The sequence below is a fragment of the Cynocephalus volans genome, chromosome 2 (assembly GCF_027409185.1).
Source record: "Cynocephalus volans isolate mCynVol1 chromosome 2, mCynVol1.pri, whole genome shotgun sequence".
NCBI lineage: Eukaryota > Metazoa > Chordata > Mammalia > Dermoptera > Cynocephalidae > Cynocephalus > Cynocephalus volans.
Window position 1 is genome coordinate 15844703 of NC_084461.1, and position 24713 is coordinate 15869415.

Below are 24713 nucleotides of genomic sequence, written 5' to 3' on the forward strand. Positions count from 1 at the left end.
TCTGATTCTTGGAAAAGGGGAAAGAAGGTGGGAAAGATACCCAGGAAGGAAACCAGACAAATGCTGTGCTCTTCTGTCCCACACTGGTTGGAACACTTGCTGTGTGACATTTGGGAGAAGTGTACTGCATCTACCACACACACAAAGTGGACATTCTACATTCCTACTGGCATTGTGATTTATTGCTTAGGAAAAAAATTTAAGGAGTGTGTATAGGGGCACACATGCCCCTGGGTAAGACATCTACAAAGCAGAACACGGATGTCAAGAAGCTGCAGGGGCTTGTTCTCACCTGACCATAGTCTGTCCGGAAGACAACCACGCCTTCTGCACAGGAATTTACAGTACTTGGAAAATGCTGGCCGTTTTCTCTCAGCCAGACCCGTGTTCCCTGTAAACAAAACAAATAGGATTTAACCATGAGTTTGGATTGCAAAACATCACGCTCAAAATTACCAGGACTCCTACATTCCTTTAATTTTTTTTTGGAAGAGCAAATGTCTTTCTCAACTAAGCAAAGAAAAAACCTTCAGAAAACATCACTCACAGCCTTTACTATCCTATCCACAAGTGTGACTCAGAGAGTGCCGCTCAGGACAGAGAAAGCAAAGAATGGACTAAGAAAACAGGAGCCCCTGCGTTCCTACTATGCAACTGATTTATGTGGATTATCTCATTTTACTCTCAGGAACACCCCATGTGGCAGGCACGGTTATCATTCCCATTTTATAGATGGAGAAGTAGAGGCCTGGAGGTAAAGTAATTTGCCCAAAATCACCAAGACAGACAGAGAACCTGACCCCAGGCAGTTGGTTTCCAGAAACCACAAGTTTAGCCAGGTCACTACCCTGCTTCACCCTCTGTGAGAACCCTTCGAGACCTGGTGGCTCTCATCCTCCCAGGTCAAAGCCCCACGCCCCACATACTTGCCCACTTGGAGAATGTTAGATCACTCCACTGACACCCTACTTGTACCAAAATCCGTATGTCCACTGGAATCTCCAAAAGAGGAACTAAAGTTTCTAATAAATATCAGAACCCAGCCTGCCAGCATGAAATCTGCTAGGATTCCACCAGACACCTAATGCACTTCAAAGTTTGGGATTGTAGCCCAGAAGACAGCAACTTCCACATCCTATTGTTTTAACCCTGGACATATTTTTGGCATTGATTCAATTTCCATTTTTTTATGTCCCCACGGGACAAATGAAATAACAATCATAATATTTAGTTTCTCAATATTCTATTTCCTCTTCCCTTGATTTCACGGCATTAAATCATTTGTTTCCAAAGACAAGGGGTAAAAGTTTGAAGAAATTACTGGGTATTCACTGATCATTCAAATTCTCTCCACGATGCATGATGTACACTCACATGATGGAACGCAACACTGGGCTTCAGTTTCTCATTACACTATATCTGCTCTGCTCCGCAATTTCACCAGCTTCAACAAAAATCACAGTTAATGGGGAAATATTACACCAAAATTATCACTTGAAATAGCACATAAATTGAAGAACTTCTTTTTAATTTTCAACCTCATTTCACTCGTCTGTTTTGTTTTGATTTGAAATAAGTCTAATATTCAAAATATTTTGGCTATTGTATGTTCAACTTCTAGTTGAAGGGACTACTCCTACTCTTAACAAAAAATTGGCAGGGAATAAATAACATACAAGCAAACTCATCACTATATGCTACTTTAAACTGTGTTTATCAATAGCAAAAAGTAGCTTCCAGTAACGGTGTACCCATGATGTATCACGTCACGCACTAAGAGCCTCAGTGACATTTTATCATATCTAACCTTCAGTAAGCTAGGAATCCCCCAGCCCTATGGAGAAATTGAAGCTCAAGAGCATAAGCCGCTCCCCAATGCTACATAGCTAGTGACCCAGGGGGGTCCCAAATCAGGTCTCTCCAGTTCCTAATCCCATGCTCTTTCCACACACAACACTGGCTCTATTTGTCTCCTGAAAATAATTCATAAATAAATCAAATGCATTCATAAAACAGTCATCAACCAACATACAACAAAGAGGTCACTTGAAATGGCCAGTTATCACACACAACTACTTCTTCTCTCTTCTCCTCCTAAGAGGAAAAATTAAAAAGATATAAAAATTCCACTTAAAAGTTACTCCCTCAGTGCCAATGATGTACCCTGTTTAAAATCTACAGCCGGGAACTAAAATATTTGCTGTCACCATTATTACTTGGGATCTCCTAATAAGTCGACATTGAGTGGGATGAAAGCATTTGGGGCCAGCTAGCTAGACCCTGGGGCTCCAGAAGGAGGCGGGCCACACGCTCAGGAGGTTCTGCACGTCCAAGAAGATTAAGGTGGCTGGAGGCCCCAACTGAATGGAACAGACTCCTTTACCCTGAGGACAGACTCACGTAATCCCTCTGAGTTCTGCGACTCTCCTACCATCCCATGTTACAACCCTATTCAGGACCCTCCCCAAGTGCATTCATTATCTCTGTATTATGGGGTTTTGAGTTGCTTACCCCATCCATAGCTCTTTAAACATCCCCCCCAAAAGGGGGTTGGTTAAAGGAGCTTCTACTATAAAGGTAGAAAACACCATCCAATATGAAGGCTCGTATGAAGTGTTCCTATATAAATCCTCAAGCCTGCCTACTTAAAGAACACACATGAACACCAACAGGCCAACAGGAGCCAAGTCCCCATTTCCACAGAAGTCAGTCACATCTCTCTGACTCCCACTTCAGGCTGGGACGCTGGTAACACACAGAAAGAATGACACTTCCAACTGCCTGTCAGTCCTGATTTCTTTATCAGCAAACAGCTGCTTCCAAAAAGAACATCTACTTCAGGCACCCCCTAAGATTGTCCTCTTATGTATCATTCCGTACCCAAACCACATTGTTTGTAACGCTCTAAAAAAAGACTACCAAGTGCCTGAATAACTGTTCATCCGCTTTTTAATTCATACATCAGTCTCCAACATTAGAAAGTCTTGAAATACCTCCAAACACATATCAACACAAATGGAAATTTTCTTTTTGTGTGTGTGTGTGACCAGTAAGGGGATCGTAACCCTTGGCTTAGTGTCACCTGCACCGCGCTCAGCCAGTGAGTGCACCAGCCATCCCTATATAGGATCCGAACCCGCGGCGGGAGCGCGGCTGCGCTCCCAGCACCGCACTTGCCCGAGTGAGCCACGGGGTCGGCCCCAAATGGAAATTTTCAAAGCCACATAAGACGAGAACTTCTACTCATTAGGTTAAAATCATGAAACAATAATCTGCAGTCCACCTCTATCCCAGAATCCTGAGTCCAAAGCTTTCTTGTTTGCTATGACGATCACCTGCATTATTTGCATCAAAAAGAATTCCAAGTATCTCTTTCTCAATTTATTAAAATTGTCTATTTAGTAAGAATAAAAGTAAGATTTCACCATGCAACATTACCACGTTCATATAAATAGTCACCAGGATTAATACAGATCTCGCAACTTGCAAATACCACATAGAACATATCTTCACTCCAGCATGCACAGTTTCTTTGACTGAGTCTTCCTATGTCCTCTTTACCTTCTAGTTGGAAAGTACTCCCAAGCCCTTTATTGACACAGTGCTACAGGATCAAACACACAGTTCAGCTGCTGTAGTCCAAAGGTCTTTTCCAACAGGTGCGAAGAGGTGCTGATAAGCAAGTTGTATGAAATCCAGCCCAGACTTCAAATCTACAGCACACTGGCCCCTGGATCTAAAGTAAATAGCTGTCTTCCACAGGTAGAAAGGAAAATGCATTCAAAACATTCCCTTTGTTCTTCGTTCTTTGAAAAAGTATAAACTGACAATTTCCATAGAATCAGAATTGCAAAGTAAGACTGCTGAAATGGATATTTTTACACAGATTGCTCTTGGTGGTTTCTGTGAGCCCCCAATCTTTCTACTTCCATTCTATTGGAATAGAACACATATGCCCAGGTCCAAAAGAGGCCACCCACAATCATCTGAAAACGAAGTCACAGGCAGACATGTACCAGACCATCCAAGTTTGAGTGGGGAAGGAAAATTTGCCCACCATATGCAAACCATTACATTCTGTCATTGTTAAATAAGGCTGATAATTTAACACATAATACAAGCTACGTAGCATATGTAGAACGTTTACAAATTGAGTAAAAAGTGCCTTTAAAAGAAGGTGGAACAAGTTTGATCATAAAATACAAGTTTTATTAAAACTTGGAAAAGTTTTCATCTTAATCTGTGAGATGGATATGTGAGTGCTAAATTTAACAGCTAAAAATGTTTCTACATGTAATCACCAGAAACGTTTTTGCAATACAAAGCACTTGCACATAAATTCCCATCTCCTTTGATCTTTCGAGCAATCCTATAACACAGAGAGCCAAGTAATACCATCCCTTTCTTCAAAAGTGAGGCTTGTAGAGGTTCCCTTTTCTATTGCCTGGCTATAATAAAAAACGATTGACTACTAACTATTGGTGAGGATGTAGATAAACTGAAGGGAATACACTCATAAGATACTACGTCTACTTTGGAAAACAGTTTGGCCATATCTTAAAAAGCTAAATATAATCTTACCATTTGTTTCAACAATTCAACTCCTAGATATTAACCTACTAAAAATTTTTTTTGAAGTCTTATATGCAAATATTCATAGTAGCATTATTCAGAACAGTCAAATCCTTGAAACAATTCAAATGTCTATCAACTGGTATAGAGACACAAAAAATGTGGTAAATCCATACAACGGAATGCCTCAGTAACAGAGAAGCGAATCACTGATACATTCACCAGTAAGGATGAATCTCAAAAACACTTCGTAAGTGCAAGATGTCAGACACAAAAGACTACATATTGTAGGGTTCCTTGTATATGAAATTTCTGGAAAAAACAAATCCATAGAAACAGAAAGTAGGTATATGGCTGCCTGGAGCTAGATGTGGAGGGACACTGAATGGGAACAGAGTGACTTTGGGAGTAATGGAACTGTCCTAAAACTGGATATTGGTGGTGGCTGCACACCATACAAATGCACTGAAAATCACTCAACTGTGCACTTGTAACAGGTGGATTTTATTGTGTGGAATGAGACCGCGATAATTCCAAATCACTTAAATCATTTTTTTAAAAATTGATTTCCCAGCCTATATACAAAGGGGTCTTCAAAAAGTTCATGGAAAGATGTGTATCTTCTTTTAATTCCATTTTTCCACGAACTTTCGGAAGTCCCCTTGTACTTCTCAATTGTCCATGAACAGTCTAACCATTTCATAGTAGGAAAACCTAATCACATTTCTATAATTAAGCAATGGAGGTGTCAAGAAACATATACCAAAAACCAAAACCCATAAAGATTAAGTGTAAGGGCTGTGTTGCAACTCTGACAATCCACGCTGAATTCATTAAGTCCCTGCTCTCTACTAGCGCAGACTAGGGGGGCTAGGAGGCCACACAGGAGACTTGCCTGAGCTAATGGAAGGATGACGTTGTGGCAGAATGTATCATGGTAGCACTATGCTCAATCACCCCTCCCTGAAAGATAATCGTAAATACCCAGCCAGTTGCCTTGTGACCAGGAGAGCTTAACCTGTCCACCGCCTCCTATCCACAGCGCCTCCGCTCCACTGGCAAAGAGAAGTAGTTGCGCAAAGTCTAAGATATTGGCCTCTGGCTGGTCCCTGCTTTACACAAAAGCTGCTGGTCCCTGCTTTAAGGTAAAAAGGATTGTATCACCATCACAGATTTCAACCTACTGATGCCTTTTTAAAAGCTCTTCGAGGGCTGGCCGGTTAGCTCAGTTGGTTACAGCATGGTATAGGTAACACCAAGGTCAAGGGTTCAGATCCCCATACCAGCCAACTGTCAACAAAAATAAAAATTAAAAATAAAAACTATTCTACTTCTCTTTTGATTTTAAAAATGATTTTCTTTCCTGAACTCTGACTGAAAAAAATTAAGTTTAAAAATAAGATAGAGAAACAACCCAAAAAAGAGATGATGATGAACTTTAAATACCATGTTATGGGACATGTTCTAATTACAGAGCCACGAAAAAGGGAATATTCTTTAGCCAAACACACAACTCAGTCTCAGACCCAGACTGGGCACCATGGTCAGGATTTGCTAGCAACCTACATCCAAAGTCACAATTTGCTCTTTAAATGTAATCTGCTTTTTTTTTTCTTTGTAAAGATGCAGAGGTCAAATAATTTTGTAATAGGTAAGATAAACTAATATGGCTATTTAAAGCTTTAAAGTCAGCAGCCAAAAGAAAATTTTCCTTTTTGCCTGCAATGATCTAGTGAAGAAACCACCTGGCTTAGAAGGTCTCTGATGCAGAAGCCTGGGGAATGGTGGTCCTTGTTCTTGATGAATTCTAGAAACTAGATGTGGATAATATAGTACCAAGAATTTAAACAGCACTTTTCTCCTGTTTTGTAGTCTTTTTTTTTTTTTCTTCTGTTAAAAGTGGAAGATACCTTTCCAACTTACCAGATGCTATTTTTTCCTAATTCATTTCACTCAAACCCACATCAAAAGACACATGGCTTTTATAACACAAAGTGCTAATATGGGTTTCTCAGTCTTGGTGCTATTGATGTTCTGAACTAAATAATTCTTTGTTGGGGTTGGGGGAATCGCCCCAGTTGAGAAGATGTAATTCTGGTAACATTACAGCTGGGTGTGCACAGAAGAGTGGGAGGGACCTCTGCAGATTCAAAACATTCAACAAACACAAGGAAAAGGTCGCAGAGGCCAATGGTTTGAAGGCGGTGCCAGAGGGACGCTTCTTTCCTCCTCTCTGTCCACTGTGCTTTTTTTTAAATGGAGAACTGACTTTTAATGTTTTCATGCAGATAATTGGAACTGGACAGACACAGCCTGTCCACTGTGCTCTTTAACCTCAGGCGCTATTTCAACCCCAGATGCTTGCAAATCCCAGGGCCAAACTTGTCAGAAAGTCTGGACGTGGTGCCATGAGACTGGGGAGAGGAGCAAGGGGCCTCAGCGCAGGGACAAAATAAATATGAAAAATGCAGTGCTGACACAGCCAGCGAGGACAAGGGAGCACTGCTGGCTGGCGACAGCACCAGGGGATTTAGAAGTGAAAGAGGAAGGTGGAATCTAAAGCTTCTCCCTCAGCAGGGGACCTGGAAATAAAGCAAAGTGATGGCCACTACTCTCTCCGAAGCATCCCCTGGCCTGGACACCCAAGCATGTCCCACAGCAGTGGGTGGCCTTTATATATACCCTTGCCATCAGTGCACAAGTGGGAGGGGGTTGTGTCCATGATGGTTAAGTGAGCCCCTCTGACCCATTTCCTGTCTTGTGAGTGCAGGGTTTTAGATCTGAGGCTGTCAATCATTTCTGAACAACTGTATTCAAACTTAGCCCACGGCTGCATAGGCTCTGAATGGAACACGGTAGTTTTGGACTCAGGTCAAAGGATGCACAGGTCAACTAGGTGGTGAGGCCAAAACTCCATGTGCACCAGCTGCTGAGGAAGGAAAAGTAGGACAGTGAGGCTCAAGAGAAAAACAGAGCGAGTACACAGCTGGTGATGTTGGACATATGTGGTTGGAGGATCCCAAGTTTGTGCCATTTTTCTGTTGGCTGTGGAACAACACTAGTCATTTGTTTTCTATATAGGCAACCCCCGGGAAAGTGTCCCACACCCATCAGAGCTGGTGCTACCATTAAGTTCCAGGGGAAAAAGTGTTGCTCACATTCTGCTTTAGAACTCGTAGACATAATTTCCCCTCAAAGACTATGCCAGAAGTGTTGGGTAACTCCCCAGGCTGGCCTGCAGAAGTCTTTAATGGTATTGCTGAAATACTATACATTTTAATAAGAAATTAAATTAAAAGTATTTTTCAGCTATTTGCAGCTATACCACCTCCACCACCATCTCCTGAGCTTGCCAGTGGCTTAGAAAACCTGTACAACACTATTGTCACAGAAAACGTATACTGTTCCAACCAACTAATTCACAAGCACACCTAAAAAACACAGTGTGGTTATAAACTGAGGCCTGCCTGCATTCATTACTGTAAAGTTCATAGACAGATTTGTCCCATGTCTTTGGTCTATACCAGCACTCTAATGCAACCAAAGAAAAAAGTCACAGGTGAGCCACATCCTTTCCCATTATCATGTCCATGTCAAACGGTCACCACTGTCAGCTACTCGGAAAAGCAGCTTCCATGAAGAGTATAATGCGAAAAGTATATGAACAGTAGGAGGTGCGAAGGGAGAGAAAAAGTGAAAGAAGATGGTAAAAGTTATCGCCAAGAATGAACTAACATTTGATAAATGTTCCCCAGGTAAAGATTCATTGGCACCCCACACTCCCAATCAAAATCAAATCCAAAACAAACTATGCTGAATGGTGAGATGCCTCAAGATGAATGCAAGACTCTAAAGAGTTTACTCCCATGGTCATGAGGTTCCAACGTGCCAAATGATTCAGTCCTGATTTTTATATTCTTTTCCCCCTACCTTCTTCACAATTCCTTAAAATGTCTATTCAGTTACTCTTTTAAACTACAGTGACTAGAAATAATCCCAGAAAGAATTTAACACTGAAAGAAATGAGACATCTCCAAGATGTTGAGACCTTCTCAAACACTGTAAGAATGGGCCAATATAAGGAACAAAAATCAAATTATTCCATCTCCTACTTAACCAATCATCACATAGCCAACACATATGTGTTTAAAAGAAAACAGAAAACGGACCTAAAGAATCAGCCAACACACCTAAAATTCATTCATGCATCTGCAAATTGCTCCATCCGTCCATCCATCCATCCGTCCATCCATCCGTCCATCCATCCGTCCATCCTTTAATCCATCCACCCATCCTTTAATCCATCCACCCATCCTTCCAGGAGGTCACCCTTCCACAAGCCCATCCTTCCAACAAGTATCTCTTAAACCCTCCCCCAAACCCCTAACCCCCCGCATTAGGTACCAGGCACTAGAAAAGATTTGACAATATATAATATTCCAGCTCTAAGAAGCCTAGAGGTAAATTATGCCTTGACCCAGACACCTTTCCTACCTAGTCTCTTTCTTCCATAGGGAATAATTATGTAACCTAAGAAGCCGTAGAACAAGAAAAGAAAGAGAAGTAGGTCAATGGGGTAAAGACAGGTTTTACAACGTGTGTAAAACTATTCCAATTCTAAGAACACTCCAAAACTGGAGGGGAAAAATCCTCCAAAAGGGACACAGAACAAAGGAGCTGGTTTCAGAACTGCACTCTGCTCTTCGTCCAGTGGCAGCTGGAGGAGACGGAGAGCAGAAAGGGCCATAGAAGCCCCATCATGAGACCTCTGCACTCTGCAGGAAGTGGAATACCAGACGTCCTTGACCTCTTATGTCCAAGAGCTTATTGTCCTTTCCTACTCTTGACAAGAATAGTTTTTATAGAAAAGAGAAAAACTACAAATAAACAAAACTGATAAGATTATCTTAATGAAATCCTGGTTGTGTTCTGGCTACCATCTGTTTTTAGAAAAAATATACAAACTTACTCAGAACAGCGGTTTGGTGTTATTTCATAAAAATGACCCAAGAACACAGTAGGAAGTAAATAAACTTAAAACAGCTATTCCTCATCTTTGTTACATACATACTAATTAATTCCTTTGCAGGATTTTATTAAATTTCAACAACAGTTTATATTTTTATAAAATTATACTTCCTGAATTAAAAGGTGCATACAAGATAATCTAGTCCAATCAAAACGACAGATAATGTGCTGTTGAGAAAGTGGAGAAACTAGAACCCTCTTACGCTGCTGGTGAGAATGTTAAATGGTGCAGCTGCTGTGGAAAAAAGTTTAGCGGTTCCTCAAAAAGTTAAATATAGAGTTACCACACAACCCAGGAATTCCACTCCTAGGTACGTACCCAAGAGAAATGAAAACATATGTCCACACAAAGACTTGTACACAAATGTTCAGAGCAGCATTATTTGCAACACCCCAAAAGTGGAAACAACCCTTATGTCCATCAACGGATGAACATAATTTTTTTTTACTGTGTTCTATCCATACAACAGAACATTATTCAACGATGAAAAGGAAGAACAGATACATGCTACAACATGAAGGAATCTTGAAAACATTATGCTCAGTGGAAGAGCCACTCACAAAGGACCTCATTTCATATGATTCCACCAGTGTGAGGTGTCCAGAAGGTAAATCCATAGAGACAGAAACAGATTTCTGGTTGCCTCAGTCTGGGTCTGGGGGGATGGTGAATGACTGCTAATAGGTAGAGGGTTTCTTTTTGGAGTAACAAAAATGTGATGGAATTAGTGGCAACAGTTGTACAACCTCGTTCAGATACTAAAAACCACTGAATTGTACAGTTTAAAAGGGTCAAATTTCATGACACGTGAGTATATCACAAATAAGAGAAAAAAGAGAGAGGAAGAGAGAGAGACAACTATGCAGAAAAAGAGGTAGACTCATATCTGACCTAATTCACTCCCTGTATGCAGGTGCCCCAAAGGCCATCTCCCTCCCTGACCTTCCTCATCACATATGCCAAGAAAGTCCTCTTTAAATTTACACTAGTTTTTGTTGAATTTCTGTCATTTATGAGCAGAGAAATACTGGCTATTATTTTTGTCACACACAAATAACATAACTCTCACAAGACATCCAGAAAGCAATTCACACTCATCAAAAGACAAATGACCATACAAATGACCACAACTCGTTTCTCCATGACACCAAAACAAGTTATCTCATTGCTTTGGCTGTATGTTATACCAATATTTATATCGTGCTTGTATCATTTGTTTGTATTATGGGAGGCAGAAGTGAATTTGTTTTAGTTGCTATTGAATCCTCAGCATCTAGAACACGACCAGACACAGCTGATGATGGCTAAGTATTTAATTAATTTATTCTCTCTCGATGTTCTGCTGCATGTCCACCAAAGGCCTGGTTGCATCTACCGGAATCGTGTTGCTCACAGAGAGAGGAAGGGAAACTGGAAGACTTAAGGATGAGGTCGCAGAAAAGGCCCTGGACGCTCTCACAGAAGATATGGACTCAAATGCCAGCTCAGGACAGTTATTAATTACTTGAGACTTCTCTATACAAAACGAGGTGACATACACTTATGATGTTCATGCTCAGGAAGACAACCTGAGAGCGCTTACCAAAGTGCATCAGAGCCATAGGGCTCTTCAACCCAACAAGGCAGAATCTATATTTGGGGTCCTGCTGCTGGTGCCTTCCTGGATCACAACCAGGTGGCTTTCAGTCATCATATTGCTTTAACTTAACCTCCCTCTGAAGGCCTTGCTACAGAACCAAAGAATTCACAGGCCTAGTGTAACTAACCACCTGCACCAACCTTTCCTCCAAACCACCAAAACGACTCTTTCGGATGCTTTGCAGTTACAAAGCATTTAAAAATAACTGTACAAATACATGTGACACCCATCAGGAAGGTGACAGGGAGGCTAAAGAGGACAAGAAGCATTTAAATGACGTGCCTGTGTATGTTCCTCTTGACATCTATCCAGATCTTATCTAAATAAAATTATTTCTCTCCTGTACCAAGATCCATTTTTGTTTCTCTCCATATTCCATTGCCTGTTGGCTGCCACAGAGTCCTGTGACTACCCCTGGTTCTCTCTCCATCACGAACGTGCAGAAATTGGAGGAGACTCTTCTCCAAGGGTCTGGGTCTCTCCAGCGGCGGGTGGGGACCAGGCAGTGAGAAGGGAGGACACACGCAGACACTCAGACTGCGAGGAGCCGGCCTGGCAGTGGGTGCACTGGGGCTTGTGGTGGAGTCGCTGCTGTTGTCTGAAGTAAATCTTTCATTTTAGCATGTTTTAGAATGTGCAGAGAAGTTGCAAAGATAATATAAGGAGTTCCCATACATCCTTCGCCCAGGTCCCTCTTTTGGTAACAGCTTATAGTAGTACCACGCATGGCACATGTCACACTAAGGAACCAACACTGGTACATTAACTATGACCTCACTGCCACACTTCATTTGGACTTCACCAGTTTTCCTTAATGTCCTATTTCTGTCCCAGGGCCCCCTTCTAGGACATTGTCTCTAGTCAACATGCCTCCTTAGGTCCTTTGATCTGTGACAATTTTGCAGACTTTCCTCATTTGATGGCCTTGACAATTTGAGGTATACTGTCAACTATCTTGCAGAATGTCCCTCCACTGGGGGTTTTTTGAAGTTTTTCTCATAGTTAGACTAGAGTGTAGTGGCTTTTAAAGATGGCTCGAACTGCCTGAACAGGAATCCTGGTTTTACTACATCTTAGCCATGTGGCCTTGGACAAATTAACCTGTTTTCCTCATCAACAGAAGAGGAAAAATAAATACAGTTACCTCCTGGGAACAGTGGGGATTAAACAGGCTAACTCTGAGCATGAGGGTGAGAGGACAACCAGAAAGTCCTTCCGGAGAGCAGAGGTGGCCCACTGAGGCACTTAACAATGCAGACACTTGTGCTAGAGACACCTGTACAAAGATGAATGATAGGCGAGCCTTCCTTCCAGAAGCTGGCACTCCAGCAGGGATGAAGTTTAAATCAATAATTTAAACTTGATGCCACAAGGACTAATTTGGGGATATATACAGAATACTGGAGCTGGGGGTCACGTAAATGGGACAGACCCCATGGGGCGGAGGGAACTGTCAAGTTGAAAGGTTCAATTTTCTGCAAATTAGCCAAGTGCCAGTGTGGGCTAAGGCAGACTGCAAATTGGCTTACGCAGCTCTACTTAATTACCATCCATAAACTATTAACAGCGCCACACAACTAAACAATGAAGCCATTCACCTTTGTCCAGTCCACAAAAAACAGTCCCAGACTCAAATCCACCAAGCTCTAGAAACCACTAGGGACTAAAATTGCCTTCCTGCTTACCAATAAAACGTGGGCAACATTACTTTGGTTTACGATGCAATACACTCCTTTCAAAGTATGTTTAAAATACACACATACACAGCAGCCAAGTCACGCACTGCTGGAGGATCAATTTTTAATTCTATCTTAGTTCAAAAGACCCTCAGTCCCTCCAGATTTGGAAATTCTCAAGATCTCCTTCGGTAGAATGGACGGGTGGGAAGAAGCAAAGACCCGACATGCAGTTAAGACCCCCTGGGGTGAACAGGGAGAATGAGCCCAGCCTGGGTGGGCTGAAGTCTGAGGCCTGTCAACCTAACGCAGCCCTCCAGGGCAGGTCACAGGAGGCCCTGAGTCCTGAAGCTAAGGAAAGAAAGTTCTTCCCAGTTCCTCCTGGCTCTTCTTCAACTTCTCCCGACCCCTGGATGCCAGGCCCCTCTAGACCAAAGTGGCTGGCCCAAAATGAAGGCCCTCTGCTTCCCCTCTCTCGTTCCCAGGAAGCCTGTCACCACCTGAGGCCCAGAAGGATCAACAGAGGCTCAACCCAGCAAGGGAGTTGCTTCCCCAGCGTGACACTGGGTAACCCAAAGGAACGTCCCCGGGGTGGGTTCCAGCAACCCAGCCCTCCCTCCAACTGACCCATCCATTCCCAAACCACTCTAGCCACAATTTAAGTCCCCTCAACACACACACTACTAACTACCCCACTCAGTAAAAAGCCTGACTCCTGGCTGGAAGCAAGAACAAATGTGCAATAAACTTGTAAACCCCCCAATCGCGAGTCCTTAGTGCAGAGGGCTCCTCCTGTCCAAAGAGCGGGGGCAGGGGGGAGACGGGGACTAGGCACAGGCCGGGCGACAGCTCCACTAGGAGTCAGGATGCTGCTCCTCAGCCTGACACTGGGTCACAGTCCCAGCTCACTGCCTCTCCCACTCAATCTCCTGTCCTCACTGCTCCTCTCTGAAAAACGGAGCCCTTCTCTGCTTCACAGACCTCACGGAAGGAAAGAAACTGCAAGCAGAGAAAGCTCATGACTCAGATGCCACAATCACCAGTGGCCAGGCAAGCTTCCAATAACTCTCACGGGGTAGAAACTGTCTAGAAGGGAGGCTCTGGCCCTGGACTTTCCTGCACAATCAACTCCCTGTGGAGCCCAGGGACCAACTCCAGACATGCAGAACTGGAATGACAGGCACTGGGTCTTCAATGGCGCCATGATTCTAGGCACCAGTGGGGTGGGGAAGTGCTCCTTCCCTGAGCCAGTGCTCAGTAGGATGAGGCCAGGGTCATCCAGGTGGTCATCCAAGTAAGCAAGGGCGCTTTCTCCTGCCCTCTTCTGCAAATTCACCAGCTCAGTGATACCCAAACCTGGTCTGATTCCAAGAAAACATCTGGTGCTCTCTTTGGAACCCTGCACGAAGCAAGCACCACCTTAAACACAGAGCACTGGATCTGAAACCACTAATCCCAGCTGCCCCAAGAAGGGAGAGCATTAACAAGGAAGGGAGGAAGCGAGGGAGGGAGGGAGGGACAGAAGGAGGGAAGAAAAACCACATACATATTCTGTCCACAAAACAGAATGCATTGTTCCCAAGTAATTTACTACAAAATGCTGGTATATATACCTCTGCAGTTATGATTTACTCCAATAATTAATGCTCACTGCAATCCAAGTATTTGTTTTGAAATTATGTAGTTGAAAGGGCAGTCATTTTAAAACATGTCACTTAAAAATTATTTTAGAAGTTCCCACAAAAATGCACCTGGACAAAACTGGCTTGCTAAACATCACCTGAAATTTGCCCTTTGTAAGAAGATGTCCTTTTTTAGCATGATTTAGGGACTCTGCAATGCCACCACAGATACCCCAATAAAATACCATATCACCCTACTCCAAGACATATGCAAAGTGCCCTAGCAGTGTCTGAAACAGGCATCCCCAGATGAACCCATGTAAATCAGTGTTTAAGCTCACACCTCAGCTTTTCAAATGGCAATAAACTCTCCTCGCAGACTTCAATAGAACACCATGCGCTGCTCTCTCGCTCACACCAGGCAAACTGGAAGTCCTCTTAAATTACACAATCCAAACTGCTTTGTTCCCTGAACAAATGCCAAAAAAGTTTGTCAACAGACCCTGGAAATCTAAAGAACCACCACTTATTCTCCATGGCAATTTACAGGCTACAGTGACAGCACTCCCTGGGGACATTCTGTCCTGAGCTCTGGGATCTAGCATCATTTTAGAAGGGCAGAGCAAAAGGGGGTCGAATCCCCTCATGTCACCTAAAAAAGCAAAGGCTCTCCAATGAGGTTTTTTAAAATGCAAGCATATCATAGGAAAACTAGCAATAACAAACACTGCCTAGGTGCTAACACAGAACTCAGAACAGTTGTCCTCACCCCACCAAACGCTTTGGAGCATTTGCAGAGTGTTACTAAAACCTTGCAGACCCTGATAATCTCAAGAACTCCTTGACCTCCTTTTGTCCTACCAGAGGGCTGACCTACAGACATATGTGCCCTCTTGCCGTCATTAATCACAGGCTGGGAGATAAGCAGAATTCTTCTAAGAAGCACGGCTGGCAGGCGGGCCAGGCTTCAAGCAGTGGGCACAGTCACAAGGGAAGTCGCACGGCAGTTCTCCTTGGGGGACAGCAGTGGGAATTATCAGAAGCACTTGCAGGTTTCCACAGATAAAGCTGTCAGGAGCTCCCTGCTCAGTGGTTATCAGTTCCACAGGAGACATCTGCTGAGTAAATGCATCTTTAGACCAGCTCTGCCCAGCAAAAATAATGCAAACCATGCACGCAATTTTAAATGTTCTAGTAGCCACATTTTTTAAAAAACACTGCAGAGAAACAGGTAAAATTAATTTAACTGATCCAAAATATTATCATTCCAACATGTCATCAGTATAAACAATGTATTAATGAGATATTTGACATTCTTTTTTGCATACCCATTCTCAAAGTCTGGTGTGTATTTTACACTCACTGCACATCTTGATTCAAAATAGCCATACTTCCAGTGCCCAAAAGCCATGTGTGGCTGGTAGCCACAGCACTGGACAGCGCAGTTCCAGACTCTAGAATCTACAGATGTAATTTTGTGAGCTGTGATGATAGTGTGTGAGCAAAGATAAAGTCCCAAATGCAATATCGTATTTATGTTCACTTTTCGTCATTGTAGGGAACATACATAGAAAATTCCCCAGTGACAACCAGCACAGGTATGCACACATCACTCATCATCTCATCTGCCCCATCCTAATCTACTTTGGTTCAACATTCAGCTGGGAAGAGAAGCACAATCATCTTTTTCTCTACCTCTGAAATAAGAGAAGAATGTGGCAAATCAGAATTGCTCTAAGAAGGTAAATTCTACATGTCCAATGGATAAGATGATTTGAACGGCTCTGGGAAACTCAGTACAGAAATCACCCCAAGACATTTTTTACCAAAGGGAGGAAGATAAACATATCTGTTTACTGCAGTACAAAACTCACAGCAGTTTCAGCAGCCAGTTGTTTCCTACATTCTTGAACTCTTAATTGAAAATGTCAGCTCATTATCTGAGTTACTCGTGGGTCAGACTTAAGACTAATAAAACTAGACAATCAATTGTACAGCAAGCCACAGAAAATATGTGCTTTCACCTCAAAACTGCCCTTTCTACCTCCCAACCATGCTCAGATATTTTTAATGTGATAACAGAAAGAGGAAAAAGAGTCCTGCGGACTTAATAACAACGGTGTAAGGCAAATGTGTTTCTAATTGGACTTTCCATGGGCCGTAAGTTAGCACTGTAATGTGCCTGATCAACAATAAAAACTACTCTGGAGCACAGACTGTGAGGGATCTGAGGGCTGACTGTAGAAAAACTTGTGAACTCCCCACAACACCCAGCAGGGAGGTGAGCAGCACTCAGACAGGCAAATGAGCTTTTCGAAAGACGGTGGGCTGCTCCATCCGGTGACAATTGGATATAACTGCCAGGCCCAGCCAGGCCATCTGTTCTCACCAACTTCTATGTCCAATCTCCCACCCTAGTCCCCCACCCCCATGCTGTCCCTCTTCAATCTATGCCACCTAGCAGCTAGTGTGATCCTCCCTTGCTTGAAGCCTTTTTTATTCTAAGAAAATCCTTCCGGGACCATGCACGATCTGGCCCCTACCTACCTCACCCGTTTCCCCTGGGACTTTTCTTGGTCTCACCCAGGCTGAGCTCATTCTCACCGCAGCCTGCACTGAGCCTCTGCCAGCTAGCTGCTTTGCTAACAGTATCAGGGCATCCTTCAGCCTCAGCATCAACATGCATCACCTCCTCTGGGAGGCCCTTGCTCCTGCCCAGCTCACCCCCAACAGAGAGTCTGCATGCTGCACCTTTGCCCCTTGATGGAGAAATCAGTATGTACACCAGTAATGCAGCTGATGCCAGCCCTCCCTGCTAGATCACCTCTGCTTGTTCATCCTTCTATCCCAGCACACAGGAAGGAAGAAAGAAAGGAAAGAGGGAGAGAGAAAGGGAGGAAGGGAGGAAAGATTTACAATAAAGATCTAAGCTTGTTGGACTTTAGCATAACTTCCACCTATCTTGACACTGCCAGAAGAGTGTATTTGTCTTTTACCAGCTCGGCCCTATTGACAATGACCTTGACCTTTTGTTCCAACTCACTTCTCCAAGCTTACTTCTACAGCATCTAAATAGGTGAGAAGACTCATATTACAGAATATAAGGTTCACAGGTGTAGAAACCAATAATAAATGTGATGGCTACACCCTAAAAGTACATCAAATCCTGAATTCTCTACAAACACCCACCATCTTTCCAAGTTCTCTACAATGAGTAGTCAGGGGCTACTTATCTTGGAACCCAGGCAGCTGATTCACTCACAGCCCTGCCCTTCTGTACTACCCCTAGTACAGACCAGACTACCATTTTCTAGATGCAGAGAGGGCAACACAAATTCCCACCCCATCCCACCCCACCCTTTCCCCCATTGCTCGATTCCCTGGCAGCTTCTAGAGCAAGACCGTCAGGAAGCCATATTTTCCACATGGGCATGAGTTCATTTAAAACAACTACTTGAGAAGCTGTTGGCTTTTTTGGCTCAAGCTAAAGTATGTGAAAGTGTTTCCCAGAACTCTAACCTGGTGTTTTACTTCTTTCATGCACCCTAAGGTATGTTTCTACCTTTCAGCAAATTCATTTTACCTGGAGAACAACCACCACCCAAATGCCAAAGGCGATCATTCAATCTGCAAATACTGATTTAGCCCTTGTGGTTGACAGAGCACTGTGCCAGACCCAAGAAGGATGCAGAATTCAACAGTGAGGAGATGGGCTTTAGAATCCAGTAGACCAGGCTATGATCCCCCACTGGCTGCATAACCTTGGAGAATAATAGTTAACATTGACCATGTGCAAGCCACTGTCCTAAGCACTTCACATGCAATAACCTGTCTAATTCTTACAACACTCTAGGAACAAGTAACTAGCAATGCTCCCATTTTAAAGATGTGGGAAATGAGGCACAGCACAGTTCAAGAACCCGCGCAAGGTCCCAGAGCTAACAGACGAAAAACAGGTTTGGTTTTTCTTTTCTTTTAAGCAACTTTATTGATATCTAATCTACATACCATAAAATTAAATCCAAGCAAGTGCATCTTCACAACTCCACCCAATTCTCTCTTTCCCATCACTTAGCTTTTCTGGGCCACAAGTTTCCTATTTTTACAAAATGCAAATGACTAGCATTAATCCACAGAGCAGTTAAGAAGTTAAATAAAGGAATGAAAATTAAATAGCCCAACCCAGGGCTGGGCAAAGAGATCTGCTTAACAGCCTGAGGAATGAATAAAAGACAGTCTGCTCTCAGAGAGTTTAATCTAATCAGAAAAAAAACTTGTAAATACAGAAAACAGCCATAATAAAATGCAGAGAGAGAGAAATGACACAAGAAGTGCAGATAAAACACAAAGGGGAATTGTGTGTGTAAATGGGAGTGAGGACCTGAGTTCATTTGAAATGATAGGCTGGGTTGAGAAAGTGGAGTTTAATATCGGGCTAAATCACTTAGGGCACAAACTAAATGAGAACAGTCCAGAGCCTCTATTAACAAGAGGCGCCTTGCATATGTGACACATACAACGTGAGCAATGCATCCTGCTTGCTGTGGAGAGCATTCTAAGCCCCCGTTTCTAGAGATGGTATGAACTCTCTGCAAGCTAACCAACACATACCGGGCTTCCACACCCTCCAAAGGAAACACCTCCAGGAACAGACTTAGTGTACTATGCACACTCAAGCTTACCGTTGTCTTCCGAGGGTAATAATCTCCCTCACTGACCTTGAAGCTCTCTTCTGCCAAACCATTACTGCTTTCCAAACCTGCCCTGGGAACCAGAATCTCAGTGCTCTCAATGGGGCAGACAGCAGGAGAACAGCTGGAGTGAAGGATCAGCGAAAGGAATATTCTCCCAACAGGAAGGCCAGCAGCTCTCCCTGCAATCAGTAAAACCCAACCTTCCCCTCGCTGCAGGAATAGCCCCGAGCCACCAGGGCAGTGATGGACCCACTTCAGGCCTCCACTGATGGACAAGTGCCACAAAACTGAAAAGTTCCATCCTAGGGTCTGTCAAAGAAAAAGACAGTTAAATGCAACCCACTTCCAAATATATTTTATGGCTCTCAAGAACCCAATGACACCAAGTGATCTTCTTTGTTGCCTTTAAAGAATAAACTCCCCGCTACCAGTAGCACTAAGAAATTTAACTCCCGATTTCAGAGATACTGATTGGCTGGTTCGAGCCTTCACACACAGGTCATTGAGTGCATTACCCAGAGACAATGTAGAAATCGAGGGTGAGAGCGTGAGGAGTTAAGAGCAGCTTGTTAACAAAGTGCTATCTGAGTAGGGACAACAATCCAGCAATTGTCGAGTCCAACTTCCTGTTCCACATCTTCCATGGCAAATTTAGAAAAAGAAAAGCATCCACAGATTAGAATGGACATATCCCCAACTGCAATCCCTGTCACAAGCAACAGAGACAGTCATGTGTCGCTTAATCATGGGGATACATTCTGAGAATTTTGCTGTTGTGCAAAAAGTGTAGATAACAGAACAGCAATGGATTTTCCTAATACCTACACCGGCCACTGTTTGCATGAATGTGAGCCCTCTAATTATGTTACTAAGTCTCTCTGTGCCTCACTTTCCTCATCTGGTCAATGGGCATTAGAATAATACCACCCCCACAGAGTTATGAAAACTAAATTATTGGTAGGGATTGTGCCTGGTACTCAGCAAGCACTCAGTGAGTGTTAGCTAACAGATATTAACTATGATTTTGCTATGGGGATGGGTGGGAATTACTGAAAAATGCAAGACTTCTAAAGTAGACAACTACCCTATCACTTGGGGTCAGACCTGTCCTATTGAATGCTTGGCTTTCTATCTTAAAGGTCTCGGCTACCTTTGGGAGAGCCCCCTGTGGATAAGCTAGACACTCCCCAACGTATTTTGTAGTAGGTTTGTTTACCCCAGCATCATCACAAACACGAGTACTGCGTTGTGCTATGACACCACTAGGTAACAGGAATCTTTCAGCTCTACTATAATGTATTTTGTTTGTTTTTCGTGGCTGGCCAGGATCAGGATAGATTCCTGGATCTTGGTATTATCAGCACCGAGCTCTAATCAACTGCGCTAACCAGCCAGCCCAGCTCCACTACGGTCTTATGGGAACACCACTGTACATGCAGCATGGCATTGGCAGAAACATCCTTATGCAGGACAGGACTGTATCTGGCATTTTCACAGTGCCACACATATATCCCACATCCTTTAACAGGCCCTGAAGAGTAACTACTGCTTGACATGCCAGCTGCTGCCCCCGCCTCCATGCCACTAGGAGATTTCCAAGTGTCCCACTAATGGACCCCCCACCACCACCACCACCACTCAACACTACATACTGGAACGAGGAGCCAGCAGTTTGCTCCCAGGACTAAAGGAATGTTTGTCCTTTAGTTCATTAAGAGTCTAAAGCAGGTTCTCAATAGCTGTACCACTGACATTTTGGGTGGATACTTTTTGTTGTGTTCTGTGCATGGTACATCCCTGGCTTCTACTCACTAGGTAACCCCTGCCCCTAGTTGCAACAAGCAAAAATGTCTGCAAACATTGCCAGATGTCCCCTGGGGGGCAAAACCGGCCCTGCTGAAAACCACTGATTTAAAGGGAAGAAGACTGCTTCTTCAGACCCATTGACATCCCACCTGGATACACTTTTAAACGGTTTACCTACAGAGGGCTGGATGTCAGAAGCCAGCATGGACAAAACCACTTATCATCGCCTCTCCAAACTTCCTCTTCCCCCAGCTCCATCTTGAAGGTCTCAGCATCACATGGTTGGCCAAGCTAGAAAGGGGACATTTTCAACACTCCCATCCCCCACACCCAAGAGGTGTCAGGATAACTCCATCCCGTCAGTCCTTCCAGGTGAGGCCTCCTGATCTATCCTCTCGCCTCTCAAGCCCTTTGGCTAATGTGGAGATGAATTAAAAACATCCATATTCGACAAACCAGAAGAGCATCACCATTTCTAACAGCCACTAGAAAAACTTTACTTCTTGTTTCTGTTCTTTATTTGCCTCTTTGTAACATTTTTTTATTAAATGGTGGAGCAGGATTCAAAACAGAAATAATTCCAGCACCTGCTCTTGTAATTGCACTACGCTGCCTCCCTGAGCCAACACCGGCAAGCGAAGAAGAGGAAGGTAGTCACAGCAAACAATGCAGATGCAGAAGACGGAAGGAGAAGGCATCAAATGCTGCAGAGGGACCACAAGAAAAGAGCACTGATCACTAAGTTCGTCAATTAACAGGTCACTGGAGACTGCATCTTCATTTAGAGTGATTTACCGAAAAAAACAAAAAACAGAAAGCTCATACAGAAAGATAGTTTCACTCATCCCCACCATATCCAAAAGGATTGTGCAGACAGTATTTAGAAATATTTTATGTTACTACCTTTACATTAGGAGACATACTTCCTCTTTAAAAAACAACCCACAGAACACACAACTTCAGTGTGGAAAAAAGCAAGCAAAGTATATTTATGGTTTGGTAGTTGAATGTAACTATGATGGAAAAAATGGGAAATCTACATTTTGGCATTTCCAGTTCTTAGCTGCTGAGAAGGAAAAGAGGATGAGTAAGGCCACCCACGTGACTTCCTTTTTCTGAGCTCTAAATGTGACTAAAAACGTAATATAAAAATTTATCTTTGGCTGGCCCCATGGCTCACTCGGGAGAGCGCGGCGCTGGTAGCGCCGAGGCCGCGGGTTCGGATCCTATATGGGGGTGGCCGGTGCGGGCACTGGCTGAGCGTGGTGTGGACCACACCATGCCAAGGGTTGCGATCCCCTTTACCAGTCAAAAAAAAAAATTTATCTTTATCTCTTTTATTAAAAGAGCAAAACACTGATGATCACTTAAAGCAAAAAAAAAAAAAAATTCATCTGAACATTCTCTTAAACTGGATTAGGCAGGAAATCTGTACATTCCTATCAACTGGCAAATACTTAAGGCAAATGATGAAATCAACATAAAACCGTGAAGATGCAGTTAAATCACACTCGGCAGCCAACTAAACTGTTGGAAGATGAGCCTCAGGCTCCTATGAAAGGGATTACCATCAAGTTTCTGAAGATAAGGTTACATAAACTTTCGGGAGAAGTAAACTGTTTAAAGTAAGTTTGTTAGAGGTACAAAGGGGAACCTTTGGAAAAGGTACCATGACCTGTTAGAATGGGCCAAAAGAATGGATAACATGAGGATCCATTCAAAACATGCAAAAACTTAACCTAGATACCACCCTCTCAAAACAGCTTCACAATACAGTAAATATTTTTTGGAAGCAAGGTAAAACTAACCCAAAGGAAAACATGAGCCGTTCTGTTCCCTGCCTTTGCTGCAAAGTGAAGCAGCATCGCTTCTTTACGATCTAAAGAGTACAAGCCCAGTCAAGTTTTGTTCAGCCCACTCGATAACTACCAAAATGTATTTCACAGAAATCTAGATTTCTGGCCTCTCTTTAATAACTAGAAGGCCTGGTGACACCAAGCCTTAATTCCCAAAGGTCTGAGAGCTCAAGCTAACCATAGTCCTCACCACTCCCTATCACACAGGACCTGGCTCATTTCACTCCCTTCCTTATCTGCAGGCCCCCATGGGCCAGTATTTGCAACTCTTTTAGACAATGCCTCAAGTCATCTGAGTCTCAATACATTATTTTGTACATAATTCCTCCATTCAGAGTACAGAGTAATCTGATTTTTTTTTTTCTTTTTTGTGGGGTGGGGGGCCGGCCTGTACAAGGATCCAGGAACCCTTGACCTTGGTGTTACCAGCACCACGCTCTCCCAACTGGGCTAACCAGCCAGCCCTAGAGTAAGCTTCTTAAGGCAAGTGTTTCAGTTTTTTAATAGGCTTGTCAAGCAGTGCTCTTCATTAAACTTGGCTAAAATCAAAAGGAAAACGAGTATGTTTTTAGGCCAGGCTTGACCATAATATATTGAATCATACCTTAATTCTGACCAAATGGCAGAATAAAACCCTTTTTTAAAAGTCTGCATTTTAGCCTCCCAAGTAAGTATTCTATTTACAGCTGCCAAGGGTTAAGGTTTCCAGACTTCCTTCTCCTACCTCCCTGCCCCCCCCCACTAACACACCACACACCACACACACACACACATACACACACACACACCACCACATGTGCATGCACGCGCACACACGTCACCTCCTCAATATTGAATTTCAGCTTCCAGCAAGTCAGACTTTTTCTAGTAGTTTGGTTTGGGACGATTCCTGAGCTATAGGCACACCTTCTGGCCAACTGCCAGCTGAATACCAAAATGCAAGGAAATTCTCAAGAAAAAGAAAAAGAAATAGAAGCCAATTCTATCTTCCCTTTGGTTTTAATCAAGTTCACCAAAAAGGAGCTCATGTTTCTCACAGTGCTTCCCTACTTCCGTGATGGACATCGGGCACATATATAAATCATTTAACCATTTTCATAGTCTGCATTTAAAGTGCTAAAAACTCATCAAATAAAAAAGGTACAAGCAGCTATCAATATTCTCTTAAAATTCTTGCCATTTGATTTTAAAGATCCAAATTTTGAGTAACCGTCAAGTTTCCGACTAGCAATAAAGCAGGGAGCTGCACCCTCGGTAACTCCGGGAGGAGTCCAGGCTCTCCTTGTATGGCCGTCTGAAACTGACAACTGAACAATTAATTTCAATTTTCACCCCAGTACTGGAGAATCTCCTTCTTTACAGGTTTGATGAGGTAACATTTTGAAAAATCACACCTGCAGGGTGGATACTCCTGCTCATGAAGGATGATGAGAAGACATGTCATCACTCAAACCCCAGAACAGTGACGAGTCACAGATGGTAGAGGCGGCGAGCACCGAAAGCACTGGGGAAAGCTGGCAGTAGAAAGGGTCCAGCACAGAAGCAGGATCGACTCCAGGCAGTGACCAGAGTCTGATGCAGAAGCAGGTGTATAACGTGGGGTGTGGCTAGGGGACCACACATCTTGAGTCAGAACAAGGGAGACAAACTAGAACCATGATACTTAGGCCCATACTTGCAGTTCAGAAATGAGGCCAGCAAAAATCAAGGGTCCAAATACAACAAGCAAAACAAAGCCGAGACATAGAGTGGAGGTGGGAGGAGGTTAGGATAAAGTTGCTAGAGAGTCATGAAAAGGCAAGAAGAAGAGCCAAGAGGC

The 24713-nt window shown here is 43.3% G+C and overlaps 1 protein-coding gene across 1 annotated transcript in view; it reads right to left on the reverse strand.

Annotated features, from left to right (window-relative positions):
• MYO10 (myosin X) overlaps window positions 1-24713 on the reverse strand; it is a 206684-nt gene that overhangs the window by 162719 nt on the left and 19252 nt on the right. Inside the window, exon 2 of the mRNA XM_063085311.1 lies at window positions 293-391. Within this exon, the coding sequence (XP_062941381.1) occupies window positions 293-391 (99 nt within the window). The remainder of the gene's footprint in view (window positions 1-292; window positions 392-24713) is intronic.